We start from the raw sequence: 16565 nt of genomic DNA on the forward strand, positions 1-16565 counted from the left end.
GTTATGTCTACATTGTGAATAAAACATTGTAGATTCATTAAGTGTATTACTATTATTATTTAATTTATGGTAATTAGTCAATTTTCACTGGGACCCCTTCCCTCTCAGTACTAATATGACCCAGGTCCCAGTGACTTTCCTTGGGTAAAACCCCTCTTGATACCCCAGGTAACCATAACTGGCAAATACTCATCGGAGTTTGTACTAGATTCATAACAAAGTAATTCGCTTTTTTTCAGGAGTTCTGTTGTGTTACGTTCTAACCTATCCTGTCTCTTTCTAATGCTCCTGTGTCCTGCAATGGGCACTTTGTGGGTCAATGACAGCAGGAAGTTCCTGTACATTAATTGAATCACTAGCTTCTTTCTAGAACCGGGCTCGGGACTCACCTTCTCACTATATGGTAGGTCATGCTCACAGCCAAAAGTGTGTCCTCCCACCACTCCCTTGCTGACCTGTTCCTGGGCTTCCTTCAGAAGATCTGCAAGAGCAGGCCACTCACTCCAACACACATGGTCTGCTTCAGGTATCTCAGTCTCACTCTGTTCCCCGTCTGGAGCAGGAGCAGTGGATGCCACAGCCAGTTGCATCTCAGAGCCTGCCCTTCTATGATGTCTAATCTGTGCTCACCTCTGCAAATCATGAATGTTCTCATTCTGAGATTGACATGGTCAACAAAGCTGATGTGGTCCAAAGTAGGCTTCTGGTCCTGGTACTAGACTAGGGACAATCAAATAATTTTCCTAGAGACAACCAGAACCTTGCTTCTCTCACCCTACATCAACCATGGCCACCATGTCCTCTCCATTGGCTATTCAACTTGTCTCACTGGCATGAGGGAGAATCTCCTCTGTTTTGAGATACTGCCTCTCAGTCATAGTTCTATAAGCCGCTATAAACTTAAAAACAACAACCATCCTGCCATTGGTGCTAGCTTCCAGCACAAACCCTCGTGTCTGAGTGAATGTGCTTTAGAGTGTCTATGTCACATTCCCAAATGTCTATAGCAACTACGTTAAGTGCAACACAACTCTCTTCAGTACCTTAACCTATAGGCAATACTATGAACTGTGTAGCTGGTACAGAATGTTTCACCTTACAGTCTTTCTTATAATGCCCCTCCTATATTGCCCATCTTTGTGATACTTAAAGCAAGTAGTCACTTTGGGTGTGGAAGAATCTTGGTCCTCTCAGATCTACCAATTTCCCCACTGATAGTGCAGAGCTCCAGGACACTCTTTGGAGCAGCAGTGCGCTTTATACATGCCTTTTAGATTACATGACATTACAAGAACCTTCCTGTTCTCCCTTTCCTTCAGAATTAGAACCCAATTCACCTTCTGTTTCTGTCACTGTTTGGAACCTCAGGATTTGCCCTGACTCTTAGGCTCTTACCCCCAGTTTAGAACCAGCCTGGTTCTACAATCAGAGCCATTCTTTCTTAGAGCCACACTGCTCCAGCCCTTTGTTAGCCCTCTCAGCTAACCACTTGTCAGTCAACACTGCAATTGTCGCTGGACCCTCGGAGTCAGATCTGACAGGTATTGCCTAAGTGGGCTAAAGCACCTCCCCATAGTTGTACTCTAAGCAGCAACTGGTTCAGGGCATAAAAATTGTTGACCCACATTCTTCTCACCCACTCAATACAATCATGCAAAATGCTGTGAATCCAGGTGTCACGTGGCACACAATCTATTTGATTGCTATATTGTAACCTTTGCAGGATGTGTGTTAGGTTCAGATCAAAGATTCTGATCAGTGTATTTTTAATTTGCTCATACACCATGTGCACAGCAACAGCCATCCGTGATATGACTGCTGTCCGTTCCATAAGCAAGTGACTCACAAGAGTCGCTGCCTTATATGCATCATTCAAAGCCTGAGCCTTATAAGCTGTCTCAAATCTCATAAATAATTACAAAATATTTTCTCCCACACCATACATGTGCAGAAGCTGTTTTGGTACCTCAGCGAAAACTCCTGATGAGCTGAAGGTGGAATTGCTTTTTCCAAATGCCGATATCCCAGCTGCCAGCTTCTCTTCCTCTAAAGCTAGTCTCTCTCTCCAACTCGCTTTCCTTTTCCTGCCTTTCTCTTTCCCACTCCTCAAGCTCCCTCTTTCTCTCTTCATGGGGCTATTCTTCCTATCTCTCTCTACAACTTTCCTCTTGTTTCTAGTGAGCTAATCTCAGCTTCTCACTCTTAAACTCCCTGCCCTTGTCCTCTTCCTCAGCCTTAAGCTTCTGGAGAACCAACCTCAAGTTTAAGGTCTCAGCGAGATTTATCCCTTTCAAGAGATCCCCTCCTGAAGTTGACAACAACAGTATCTACAGTATTGGTGGCTATAACGGTCTTGGGGAATTGTTGGATAGAAAATTGTGAGGGTGTGAAGAGGAAAACGCTGTGCGGATATCTGAAATAAGCGAGCCTGGCTCTACAGTCAGAGCCCTCGGAAAACCGCAATTTTGCCAAATAGCAAAAGAAACCACGAAATTGGCATCTCTGTAAAAATCCTGTGATTTTTAAAGTGTCCACCAAAAATGTCATTTAAAAATAACTGAGGTTGATCCTCCTTTTATTGGCTCAGCACTGCACTGAGCCAATAAAGGGAGCAGGAAAAACAGGGTACATGGTGGCAGAGGTGTTAAATTACTCTGTCATATGCCTATTAATCCCATAGAAATGCACAGGGCCCTCCCAGCTTCTGTGCTTGGCTTTCTACTTACCTACCTGTGCCTCTAGGTCCTCACCCTCCCCACTGTCCCACCACTTCCCATGCTGCACTTTCTCTCTTTTTTTTTTGCAATTTTATATAACGCAAACTTGACTAGTATTGAACCACTTTACATAAGCACTGGTTACACTACACAAGGTTGCATTTTTAGGGCTCGGCATACGTCACCACTTCGTCAGAAGTGGGGCGGAGCTCCGAGCCGTATTGTTAAGTGGCTCAGAATAGTGAAGTTAAAATTCCTCAGTGCGCGAGAATTTTTGTGGTGTTCTGTGCCATCTGCATGTGAATTGGTCCTCTCACAGCTGTGTTTTTGTAAGGCTTCACGCAATAGGCCCTAGGAATGTTGCTCTCTCTAGTTCCTGCATATTCTGTGCCAGAACGCGCCTCAGATGCCATAAATTCCCAATTACCAGATGTCAGGGTCCGTTCGCGCATTCACGAGTCTGTAGTTTTCTTGAGCTGTAAGTGCGCGCATGCTGTCTCCCCAGCCAGGAGAATGCCATGAATTCTCAATTACGAGCTGTCAGAGGTGCCGGTAATTGAAGGCAGATGCCAGGGTTTTCGGTGTTTTTGCCATTGGGAAAGCCATCTTTCTTTTAACCTTTTAGTATGATTTGTAGTAGTATATAACTATTTGCAGTGCTCATTACACAGACCTGTATTCATCCAAATCATACAATTATTGTACCTAGGCTACCATTTCATTTGCAAACACACTGTCTTCATATTTAAAAGGTTACTGTAGCACATTATTAACAGCATCCACCACAATAATTTTAAAGTCAGACCAAATATTACCACCAATGAAAACATTTTGCGCTGTAGTTGCAGCACTGTTTACTGCTTTCGCCAATATACACCTTATTTGACAGCAATCAAGACCAGCCTTTAAAAAAAAATAAACCTTTTTAAATTCGACTGAATGCCACTGATGTTCAACATCAATTGGCAAGTACAGGGGGCCTCATTTATGAGAAATGACGCATCGCTGCGTGAAAGCAGCGATACGTCACTTCTCAGTGCGCACTCCTTGCGATATTCCTGATGCGTCATATTTAATGTATGACGCAACATGTCGCAAGGAGTTACAGATACGTCAGTATTTCTGACGTATCTGTAAGCGCAAAAGTGACGCATTGCTGGAGTGTGTCACAAAAGTGACGCAACTCCGGCAATGCGTCCTTTCACATGGGGCAAGCCCCATGTGAAAGAACCTGCGTCAGTCTTGCACCTGCTGTGAGGCAGGCGCAAGATTTTGACGCAACGGCGTCCTAAAAGTGACGCAGTGAAATCTCATAGATTTCTTTCTACGACCCTTCCTTGCGTCAATACGCCCCCTTGCATACATTATACCTGGCGCAGGTATAATGTGGCGCAGGGGTTTACAAAGTGACGCATCTACCTAGATGCGTCACTTTGTAAATATGGCGCAACAAGGCGCATTTTTTACACCACTGGTGCGTTACAAAAAGTGACGCACCGGCGGCGTGAAATTGACGCACAGCCTCATAAATGAGGCACAGGATTTTTAAGGGTCGATGTTAACATCAAATGAAACGCACTGTTGTGCTGCCTAAACTCAAGGGGATGGTCACTGGGTCCATCCTTACCCCACTAACTCCCACCCAAAAATATACAATTTCAAACAATCTATGAAATATGATGATGTATTTTGGAGAGAGAGACTGCCAATGATGCTCGCTTCTCAGTGCACTTTCCTTACTGAAGCATAAAAGGTCCACACTCCTTTGCATTAGTGAATAAAGGGTCCCCATTCAAGTCTATTTCGGAAGTAAACCTCGGCACGTTGCTTTTGGTTACAGAAGCACAACAGGCCACACTCCGTTACGTCCAGGAATAAACAGAGCACTTTCAATTCTGGACTAAAGCAGTGCAAGATTATTTTCCCTACTGAGTAAATCAGTGCTGTTTCCGTTTAGGTACCGAATAAAACAGTGCACACTCCAGTCTATTTAATGACCAAAATGCGCAGATGCATTTCCACTGCTTAGGCAAACACGCCATATTGCTACACAATGTTGACAAAATGGTTCTCGGTTTTTCTTTTAGGGAATATAACCGTTGACAATTTGTTGACATTTTACACTAAAAATGTGTGCATTCTTTTCCCATTTAGTGCTGTGTGCAGCTGTGTGCTGTAGAGTGCTGTGTGCTGTAGAGTGCTGTGTCCTGAGAAGTGCTGTGTGCTGAAGAGTGCTGTGTGCTATAGAGTGCTGTGTGCTGTAGAGTGCTGTGTGCTGAAGAGTGCTGTGTGCTGTGTGCTGTAGAGTGCTGTGTCCTGAAAAGTGCTGTGTGCTGTAGAGTGCTGTGTGCTGAAGAGTGCTTTGTGCTGAAGAGTGCTGTGTGCTGTAAAGTGCTGTGTGCTGTATGCTGTAGAGTGCTGTGTCCTGAGAAGTTCTGTGTGCTGTAGAGTGCTGTGTGCTGTAGAGTGGTGTGTGCTGTAGAGTGCTGTGTGCTGAGAAGTGCTGTGTGCTGAGAAGTGTTGCGTGCTGAGAAGTGCTGTAGAGTGCTGTGTGCTGTAGAGTGCTGTGTGCTGTAGAGTGCTGTGTGCTGAAGAGTGTTGTGTGCTGAAGAGTGTTGTGTGCTGAAGAGTGCTGTAGAGTGCTGTGTGCTATAGAGTGCTGTGTCCTGAAGAGTGCTGTGTGCTGTAGAGTGTTGTGTGCTGTAGAGTGCTGAGTGCTGTGTGCTGTTGAGTGCTGTGTGCTGTAGAGTGCTGTGTGCTGAAGAGTGATGTGTGCTGAAGAGTGATGTGTGCTGTCGAGTGTTGTGTGCTGAAGAGTGCTGTGTGCTGTAGAGTGCTGTGTCCTGTAGAGTGCTGTGTGCTGTAGAGTGTTGTGTGCTGAAGAGTGCTGTAGAGTGCTGTGTGCTGAAGAGTGCTGTGTGCGGATTGAGAGTGCACTGGCATCAGGGAGAATCTCCTCTGTTTTGAGATACTGCCTCTCAGTCATAGTTCTATAAGCTGCTATAAACCTAAAAACAGCAACCTTCCTGCCATTGGTACTAGCCTCCAGCACAAACCCTCGTGTTTGAGTGAATGTGCTTTAGAGTGTCTATGTCACGTTTCCAAATGTCTATAGCAACTACGTTAAGTGCAACACGACTCTCTGCAGTACCTTAACCTATAGCCAATACTATGAACTGTGTAGCTGGTACAGAATGTTTCACCTTACAGTCTTTCTTATAATGCCCCTCCTATATTGCCCATCCCTGTGATACTTAAAGCAAGTAGTCACTTTGAGTGTGGAAGAATCTTGGTCCTCTCAGATCTCTCAATTTCCCCACTGATAGTGCAGAGCTCCAGGACACTCTTTGGAGCAGCAGTGCGCTTTATAAATGCCCTTTATATTACATTACAAGAACCTTCCTGTTCTCCCTTTCCTTCAGAAGTAGAACCCAATTCACCTTCTGTTTCTGTCACTGTTTGGAACCTCAGGATTTGCCCTGACTCTTATAGGCTCTTACCCCCAGTCTGGAACCAGCCTGGTTCTACAATCAGAGCCATTCTTTCTTAGAGCCACACTGCTCCAGCCCTTTGTTAGCCCTCTCAGCTAACCACTTGTCGGTCAACAATGCAATTGTCGCTGGAGCCCTCGGAGTCAGATCTGACAGGTTTTGCCTAAGTGGGCTAAAGCACCTCCCCATAGTTGTACTCGAAGCAGCAACTGGTTCAGGGCATAAAAATTGTTGACCCACATTCTTCTCACCCACTCAATACAATCATGCAAAATGCTATGAATCCAAGTGTCACATGGCAGACAATCTATTTGATTGCTATATTTTAACCTTTGCAGGATGTGTGTTAGGTTCAGCTCAAAGATTATGATCAGTGTATTTTTAATTTGCTCATACACCATGTGCACAGCAACAGCCATCCGTGATATGACTGCTGTCCCTTCCATAAGCAAGTGACTCACAAGAGTCGCTGCCTTATATGCATCATTCAAAGCCTGAGCCTTACAAGCAGTCTCAAATCTCATAAATAATTCCAAAATATTTTAACCCACACCATACATGTGCAGAAGCTCTTTTGGTACCTCAGCGAAAACTCCTGATGAGCTGAAAGTGGAATTGCTTTTTCCAAATGCCGATATCCCAGCTGCCAGCTTCTCTTCCTCTAAAGCTAGTCTCTCTCTCCAACTCTCTTTCTTTTTCCTGCCTTTCTCTTTCCCACTCCTCAAGCTCCCTCTTTCTCTCTTCATGAGGCTATTCTTCCTGTCTCTCTCTACAACTTTTCTCTTGTTTCTAGTGAGCTAATCTCAGCTTCTCACTCTTAAACTCCCTGCCCTTGTCCTCTTCCTCAGCCTTAAGCTTCTGGAGAACCAACCTCAAGTTTAAGGTCTCATTGAGATTTATCCCTTTCAAGAGATCCCCTCCTGAAGTTTGCGACAACAGTATCTACAGTATTGGTGGCTATAACTGTCTTGGGGAATTGTTGGATAGAAAATTGTGAGGGTGTGAAGAGGAAAACGCTGTGCGGATATCTAAAATAAGAGAGCCTGGCTCTACAGTCAGAGCCCTCAGAAAACCGAAATGTTGCCAAATAGCAAAAGAAACCACGAAATTGGCAATGTGATTTTTAAAGTGTCCACCAAAAATGTCATTTAAAAATAGCTGAGGTTGATCCTCCTTTTATTGGCTCAGCACTGCACTGAGCCAATAAAGGGAGAATGAAAAACAGGGTACATGGTGGCAGAGGTGTAAAATTCCTCTGTCATAGGCCTATTAATCCCTTAATAATGCACTGGTCCTCCCAGCTTCTGTGCTTGGCTCTCTACTTACCTACCTGTGCCTCTAGGTCCTCACCCTCCCCACTGTCCCACCACTTCCCATGCTGCACTTTCTCTTTTTTTGTGCAATTTTATATAACGTAAACTTGACTAGTATTGAACCACTTTACATAAGCACTGGTTACACTACACAAGGTTGCATTTTTTTTAAAGGCACGGATAGATTAAGTGATTTTCCAAGAAGTCATGCAAATGCTCTCTCTCTTTTAAGGGGCCAGTTATTGTAAAACTTTTCAGCACTTTAGCACTAGAAAAGCTCTGTATTTGCAGCAAAATTATTGTAATATTTTAGGCTGTGTATGCTGCTGTCATCGAAAACAAACCCAAAGGTTACTGCCTTGTTTTAATTCATGGTTCATAACACCTCCTTTATAGTCCTGTAATGCGGGGGGCTACAGTTTAATTCCACATAGACCCTGGATGCAATGCTCGCAGGTAATATAGACTGAATCCGCTGTCTATTAATGACTACTCCAATGAGGTTTCAAAAGGCGCACTGATCACACAGTGATAAGAGAGAAGCATTAGTCTGAGGCAGTAGCTGCTCTGTTGGAGACAGCTGGGGTACATTAAATACAGGTGAAATGGCATTGCCATGTAGTGTAGGGTCACACCAATTGACGTAGGTCACACACACCAAACATGTACAGTTTGATTACACAGAAGCAGCTTAGCTTTCTCTTGCACAGTGCACAGTAATATAAGGTTTTATTTTTGCAGTTTTATATAGCGCAAACTTGACTAAAAGTTATTAGAGCGCTTTACATGAGCACCAATTACATTACACAAGGTCACATTCACTTTTAGGCATGGGGAGATTACACGATTTGCCCAGAATCACAGGATGTTGACCCATCGCCGAGACTCAAACCTGGTTCCCCAGTGCCAAAGTCGGCAGCTCTGGCCATAATGCCACATCCTTTCCCAACCCCTCCTATGCCTCCTTTCTCGCATGACCAAAACACTCAGTTGCGGCCGGCACAGATTGGGAGGTGGTGGTGAGGCGAGAAAGAGGGGTGTCAAAAAAATAAAAGGAAATAAAACGTACCTTTTCTCTGCCGTGTCGCTCCTCCATCAGTACTTGGGAACCAGGAAGCACCCGGGTTCCCCTGACCAATCATAATGCTGCAATGCAGCCCTGTGATTGGTCTGAGCATTATGGTTCAAAGCTCAGCCAGGAAAAGGCAATGCAGCCTGTGTGGAGAACGAGGAAAGTGCACATGACTGTTTGGCCAGCCCTTCTCTGCCCTGCTCTTTCATCGGAACACCCCTGCCCACAGGAACAAATAAAACGATAATAACGTTCAGTTATTAATACTTTATTTTTCCTTTAAAACATTGCTTAAAAGCAGTGGAACGACACGTCTCCGCCTTAGCACTGGGGCCGCCACTGAAAACACCCCTCCAGCACAGGAGGAAACACACTGTGACATTCTCCTCACCCACATTGCCTAAACTCTAGAGTCTCCGGTGTTCCCTCCACTCCATTCACCGCCTGCTGCTTTGTGCACCCTTGGGTTGGAGGTTGACGGAAGTCAGAGAGAGCAGTTTTCAAATTTAGATATACTCTCTCTGGAATTAGACACCCTCCTGTTCCAATGCGTAGTGCTGCTGGACCCTCTGCTGGGTTTACAGACTGCCACTTGTCAGAGTCTCTACCAGTGACAGACCGAGGACAGGTACATGTTCTGTCTGTTGCAAAAATACCACAAATGCTGGGGTTTGAGATTACGAATTTCGCTTTTTTTGCCACAAATGTTGCCACCACAGGCAGGAAAATCCTGGTGGGCGGTGGTCTGTACATAGCTGCCTCCCTCGGTTCCTATCATTGAACTCTCCCCATAGAGCATCTCAGTTTCTTCTATCCAGTTTCTCTAACTAGCTTCTAACATGACTCGCAAGGATCCCATGTCCTAGTTTGAGGAGCCCTTCGCCCTCTATCCATGCATAGATCCCTAAAATTATCTAAGGTCACAGTGTCACGGTCTACTCTCAAATTTCTGACATCTTTGCTGAGTAGCTTTTAAAGCGTATTAGACATTTGTCATATACAATACCAAGTCAAGTTTAAATGCTTTATTCGACAACATTGTCATAAAAGCTTGCATCCCTAAGCTAAACAGAATAAATACTAATCTAATAATAAAAACGTATTAAATACCATACATTTGTACTTTGTTGGCGAATAACAGTTTTTAAAAATTTTCACACATTTTTTTATAAAAAGAATATCATCACGGCCCAAAGGAAGCTCAAGTAGTTCATAGGAGTTTTAAAGTGCGCGTGCGTATTATCCAGGCCCATCCCAGGAATTTAGCCACAGCAATTACAAGGTTAGGGGCACAGCTTGATTTCAGGACCCTAAAAGCCTCAGTACATCTCCTTGTACCCAAGTTTCTACATGCCGGTTTCAACCATTTATTCCTTGGGGCAACGTATAGTGGACATACAAATAGGAAGTGCAAAATATCTTCTACATGGGATTTACAGTGGAAGCATGTGTTTACATTATCTGGGGACCATTTAACAGTAAAAGCATTTAGGGGCAAGGTGCCAACTCTAAACTGGAAAAACAATTTCCTATCTAGAGGCTTGGAGATCATATCCCAATACTGTTCAAACATTGGGGAGGTTTTTAACTCTAGGAACTTGGATGTCAAGGCAGGAGGTTGACTAGAGGTCAGTGCAGCATTGTTTATCATGTCCCAGTATAACTTTTTTAATGTAGTCTTTGAAGGAAAGTCATCTGCGTCTGTTACGGACCACAAGTGTTCAAGGTGCAATTTTTGAAGTAATTTCCTCACTTCTTTTAGCCAAACTACTTTATGGAAAATGTCAGAGTTATCAACATCCTGTAGGGCAGCTGCGTAATGTCTCAACTCCGGAGTGGATTTTATACGCCTCCAGTATAGGAGGGGACGCAGTCTGATCATGTCCTCAATCCTTTTCCTCCCCAGGTCGTAAAGGAGAGGAGTTGAGGGGGTGCTCTGTGGAACACCAATTAGGCCCCGCAGGAATTTATTTTCTGCCACTGTTAAAGCATTCAAATTGGAGAAACCCCAGAGTTTGGATCCATAAAGGCATGCACCCAGGACTTTCATGCCATAGATCTCCATTGTTGGCTGTATTGGTTTTGTAAATGAAGATTTATGCTTTTTGGCTATTGCCCCTGCCAACTGGTTAAATTTTAACAGTACAAAGTCCATGTGTGATCTCCAATTCATACTAGCATTCAAGGAGATGCCTAGATAGGTGAAGGCATCCACTTCTTCCAAGAAGGCCCCGTTGTAAACCATTTTCCCCTTGAATTTCTTAGATGGATTCAGATTCATAAATTTTGTCTTTGTTGTATTTATTTCTAGACCCCGGATCCGGCAGAAGTCGCCAAAAGCGTTTATTGTCTTTTGTAGGCCACTAGGGGTCCGCGAGACCAGCAAGGTATCATCTGCGAACATTAATACTGGAACTCGCTTCCCATCTAGTAAAGGCGCATCCGTCGGAACTTGCTTCAGAAAGTCCACAATGCCATTGATGTAGAGGGAGAATAACGTTGGGGCCAAGACACAACCCTGTCTCACGCCTCTCTCAACAGGGAAGTTTTCCGTGACCTCTCCCTGGGCTCCCCACCTAATCCGGGCATAATTATTCTCGTGGAGCCTTACAAGCAAAGTTAATAATTCCGGACTTATTCCTAAATCCCTTAAGACATCCCAGAGTTTTTGCCGAGGAACTAAATCAAACGCGGACTTTAGGTCAACGAAGACAGCGAATAGGGGACCATTTAGCAGAGTTACATTTTTCCAATATATAGTTAGGAAATGGAACACCTGGTCGACAGAGCTGGTTAAAGGGCGAAATCCCGCTTGATAGGGCGATAAAATGTTCTTATCAACTATCCAGTATATATATATTTCGCTTTTTTTGCCACAAATGTTGCCACCACAGGCAGGAAAATCCTGGTGGGCGGTGGTCTGTACATAGCTGCCTCCCTCGGTTCCTATCATTGAACTCTCCCCATAGAGCATCTCAGTTTCTTCTATCCAGTTTCTCTAACTAGCTTCTAACATGACTCGCAAGGATCCCATGTCCTAGTTTGAGGAGCCCTTCGCCCTCTATCCATGCATAGATCCCTAAAATTATCTAAGGTCACAGTGTCACGGTCTACTCTCAAATTTCTGACATCTTTGCTGTGTAGCTTTTAAAGCGTATTAGACATTTGTCATATACAATACCAAAAACATATCATCACAAGTTGAGTCTGCAGCAGCAACCATGGAAGGAGATGGATAGTTAGCGGACTGCCGAAAGCGCAACAGGGCCACAATAATGGCCAAAAGTGAGCTATACCAATGCCATTAGTATCACATATTTTAGCTGGATGGAGCAGCCTGTACAAAATAGTGAAAGACTAGGTGTTAACGGAAACACAAAACGTGTGTGCATGTTGCTCCTTTTACTACTGTTCACACCACGGTTTAAATCTGCTGCAAACATACATCCCATACCTCGTGCAAATGTTATGCGTTTTGGGGTGCCTATGCGACTATTATTAACAATGGCTTCTAAAACACAGCAGTGCATTTTAATTAGGGCTCCCGGTTTTATTGTATTTATTTCTTTGATGCTTGAATGCCTCCCAGGTTTCAGTGATATGAACATCCTAAGATGATAAATCAATGCACTTGTATGAAAATATGTGCATTTCAGCATCCGCTTTGTGCATATCTACTGCTGTTTAAGCCTCTTTACTAAAAACCATTTCTTTTTTAACCCCCTTGCCTATCATTTCACACAGTTATTGGCCTGGCAGTCAAGGCAAAGTGTATTTAGAATCACTCAAAAAGCATCCAATTTCCGTTTTTACCCACATTTAAAAATGAATACAGAAAAAGAAAAACAATGGTTTTCTGTCTGTATTTATCTGTAAAAATCGGTAAAAACGGAAAACAGGGAGCCCTAATTTTAATGTCATCAAATATGTTGATTTGTTTACCTTCCCTTTCTGCATTATAGCTAATTTCAGTGCATAGCAATTAAATAATCTTCCTCCTTCTTTCTGCAGCAAATTCTCCCTCTTCTGTGCTTCACAATGCCCTATGTATGCTTTGAGATTTAGAAAGATTGTAAACTGATTTCTGAGACTTCATCAAAGAGTAGATGGCGATCAATCCTGAACGGGAGTACATGGTCCTTTTAAAGTGCGCCTTGCGCCTTCAGATGTCAGATGGCGAAATCACAAAGGCCACGGTATAAATGACCACCAAAGAAAGAAATGTAATAAGCAATAAACACACAATCTTAACAAACCCAAAAACATTATTAAGTCCAACTTCAGGGAGTTAAACGGACAGAGTGAGCTTGTGTGCAACACACTCACTCAAGGAGCAGGGCTGCTCCAGGTTGGGGACCCGAGGCTTGAACCCCCTCCACTCTTCAGCCACGACTGTGCCGGTGGGGTCGCGGTCGGTGCCTGGACCTGCTGCTCTCGGCCGCTCATTGGTATACAGGGCGGAGGGATGGGCCAGGGACGCTTCCCAGGCGAGCGGGCAGACAAGAGAGCCTGGGAAAGGGGCGGGGAGAGGCCTCTGCTGGGCTGGAGGAAAAAAAGGGAGTGTTAGAAAGGGAAGAAGGAGGGAGCGGAGAGCCAGCGCCGCCGCTGCCTGTTTTCTTGAGCTCCTTCGCACGGCGGCTGCGGGAAGGGGAGAGGCGTGCGGGGCGCGCTGACCCTGGCCCGAGCCCGCACCCTGGAAGGAGCGGAGGAAAGTTTGTGAGCCCAGGTCCGGGAGGCGCGGGGCTCCGTGAGGAGCGTGTGGAGAGCGCGGGCTCTGAGCGGCCGGTCCGGGATGTGACTACGGCTGCAGGAGGGACACGCACACTGCCGGGCTGCCATCCCTGGTGCTGGGCCCCAGAGCGGCGGCGGTACGCGCCGGAGGCGGCTCCTCCGCCATGAGCTCCTCCAGTGGAAGCGGCGGCGGCGGAGAGGTGGTCTGCTGCGGCTGGCTGCGCAAGTCTCCGCCCGAGAAAAAGTTGAAGCGCTATGTAAGTATGAGCGCTACGGGGTCCCTGGGGCTGCGCTGGCGCAGTGCGTACCCCGAGGCACGGAGTGCCAGAGCCACCTGAGGAATGTCTTGCTGTCCCGGTGTGGTCTGAGGGGCACAGCACCTTCTTGTCAGGCAGGGGTGGCGTTGAAGGCGGCCTCAAGATCAGCTCCTTACCTTATTGCCAAGACTTTAAGCACGAATTCCTCGCTGAACTGCAAAACTACCTATTGTTTATATGTAGAACCATCCCTTTACTTTTAATGTGTTTTGCTCTGGTGTTGACCAACTTTCCTGTCACTGTGCTTCCGAGGAGGAGCGTAGGCCTGAACTTCCCACTGGAGGTGATAGGCAGAGTGCGTGCTGCAGGAAGGGGCAGGACGGGCAGGCCCGGTGCTGCCATCGCAGCACACGGAAGGCGCCTCTCTCTCACACTGGTTGCTCTCAAGGAAACGCAAGCAGAAGTTTAGGCATGGGCCAGCTCGCTGCTGTAGGGTGGGAATCTGTAACTCGAGCAGATGAGGTGGTGCAGCCGTGGGGGTGGACTGAGGGAGATTTCCAGCGAGCCCCCAGGAGGCTGAAGCTTCTTTAAGTATTTTATTGGCCGAATTCGCTGTAAATGCAACACTTTCCCCCATTATTAACGGACTACCCGATAAAGTGGTTGCAGTTGATTCCATCTGTTGTGGTTTGTAATTAAAAACATGTTTTAGCGAGTGTCACTTACAAAATCTGGTTGTAGTGAAAACAACAGTTTGAGGCAAGTACTGCTTTTGGGTAGAGCAGTGCAGTGTTGTGGCTTTTCTGCGGACAGTTTTGTGTTCTATTGTGGGGGGCTGTGGAGTTTACAAGGGCGGTGTTTAATTAATACATGGTGGTTTGGTGTTTCTCATCCGGTTCTCTCCCCTATTCTATTGTAGAGGTGCTTTTCTTTCGTTTTACTGATTTACTATTGGATAGGGCCAAATTTGTACCGTATTGTACAATTACCCCAGTCTTTGACCTAAGTTGAATGGACACGCTCTGTGTAGAGGTCAGCTTTAACCTGTCTGCTTGATACCTGTTGACATAGTTGTTATTTCATGCGTTTTGCCATTGTTATTAGTTAAAACCATTGCTTTTTTTGGTGCTTTTTTTGTTGGTAAGTTTCTCACCCACCCGTGCCATCAGAATACCCTAGAATATAGGCACATACTGTAGGGGTGGGGGTGCTACAAGTGGCTGATCAGTGCAGTTGCAAGAACTAATTGACAAAGAACAGTTTCGATCATCCAGCTTTGAAGGACAGTGCGAGGTCATTACCTTCTATCGACATGATAAAAGCTTTGAAGAGCAAGAGGCCTGCGATCCTGGGTGAAGATGCAGAGCGGTCTTGAATGATGAACTTCCCAAACCTGTTAAAATATATTCCACAGTACCTCAGTGGGCACCATATTGAGGGAAATGTTGGCTACCAGATGTTTATGGCTGCAGTGGTGCAGGTCTAGACCATTAATATATGCGGTAGCACTTTCGGATGCAGAGGGTTTTGAAGTCCCAGTTGTGTGGTATCCTAGAATTACCTAACAACATTGAAAGGTACTAACCATTTGCTAGAAGTAGCGTGAACAGCTGACGAGTGATTGCACTGACCATTGCAAGGAGACAGTAAGTTATATTTGAGCCATTAGACCACAGTAGGAATCTGTGCAGATGCTTGCAATAAGCGGAACCTTGAACTTTATGGCCCCTGCGTCTTGTCTGCTGTGCTAATTGTGCAACATCTGCTGCCACTTCCTATCTCTCGGTGCTGAACAGGCTACTGGGTCCCACAGCTTCCTTTTGCCTACAGCAACGAAAGCTCATCCTCTAGGCTGTCTCCATCTGGAAGGCTGGCGAAGCCTTGGGCTGTGGTCCTTGGTACACTTTCAAGGGTTGTTGCATTATTTGATTCGACAGCTTGGCAGATAAGTCCAGAGAAGCGTTGCTCAGCTTAAAACACACAAGGAAGTGTTCCTCTTGAGTCTCTGCCCAACCAGTTCACTGCCAACAATGAAAATATAATATCTGTAGTACATGTTAAATGACAGTATACTTAATATCAGTAGAGATGAATATAGAGATAATAATCCCGGGCCACGAATTATGAATATATATAGAATATATCAAATATCTACTTGACTTTACATCTCATATAAATAACATCAGTTGAAATCAAATGGCCTCTATATGATGAACCTTTTAAGATATCGCTTTAGTAATAATCACAGACTTGATGATCAGCGAAATCATGATTATATAGTAAAGAGTTGGAGTTTTGGGTCCGCTACAAGAGCTCCGTTATTTTTTACCTGAAATAGACCAGAAATACCCCAGGGGTCAAAATTGAATTAAACAGAAAAGGTTTCAGGGAGGATTCAACTATACCAATGTGTTAGAAATCAGTGTAACTTAGAAGTACAATATATCATATCGAAAATGTATTAACCCACAAGTCATCTGTTTCATAAAGTACATTAACATAAATAGAAGTGAGACTTAATATACCACACATTACTTGAGCAAATTTAAAACAAGGCATCAAAAGGAGAAGAGAAATTATAGCATCTGTATATAACATCACATGACGTAGTGCTTAGATTTACTAATGGAGAACAGGCCAGTGGAACAGTGGCATCGAATGCCAACGTTGTCAGTCCTGTTTACAGGCAATTTTGCGGTAAGCAGCCACTACATGTTTCGTCGTAAACCCTGCGTCTTCAGGGCTTTTAGTAGCTAGAAGTTGCTCCTCTTTTATTTAGAGATCATCTGTGTTAGATTGAATTTAATATTCCACTAATAATGATAGGGCGGCAATCAAAGAGATGCAGTTCTCACAGATGATCTGTTAATCATATGGAAGTACATTGAAATTTAGCTATTTATAACATGAAACAGGACATTTTATTGATGTAGCGGCATAACCCATACTGTGTGTTTCCAAAATAATCTAAAGAGAAAGGTCTT

The 16565-nt window shown here is 44.7% G+C and overlaps 1 protein-coding gene across 2 annotated transcripts in view; it reads left to right on the forward strand.

The window, feature by feature from the left end:
* Positions 1-13120: 13120 nt before the first annotated feature.
* GAB1 (GRB2 associated binding protein 1) overlaps positions 13121-16565 on the forward strand; it is a 299988-nt gene continuing 296543 nt past the window's right edge. Inside the window, exon 1 of one of the 2 annotated variants that reach the window (XM_086962237.1) lies at positions 13121-13581. In XM_086962237.1, coding sequence (XP_086818363.1) covers positions 13489-13581 — 93 coding nt within the window. In that variant the 5' untranslated portion in view covers positions 13121-13488. The remainder of the gene's footprint in view (positions 13582-16565) is intronic. The other variant, XM_086962235.1, reaches the window with a different exon arrangement.

Source organism: Lissotriton vulgaris, chromosome 3_1 (assembly GCF_964263255.1).
Source record: "Lissotriton vulgaris chromosome 3_1, aLisVul1.2, whole genome shotgun sequence".
NCBI lineage: Eukaryota > Metazoa > Chordata > Amphibia > Caudata > Salamandridae > Lissotriton > Lissotriton vulgaris.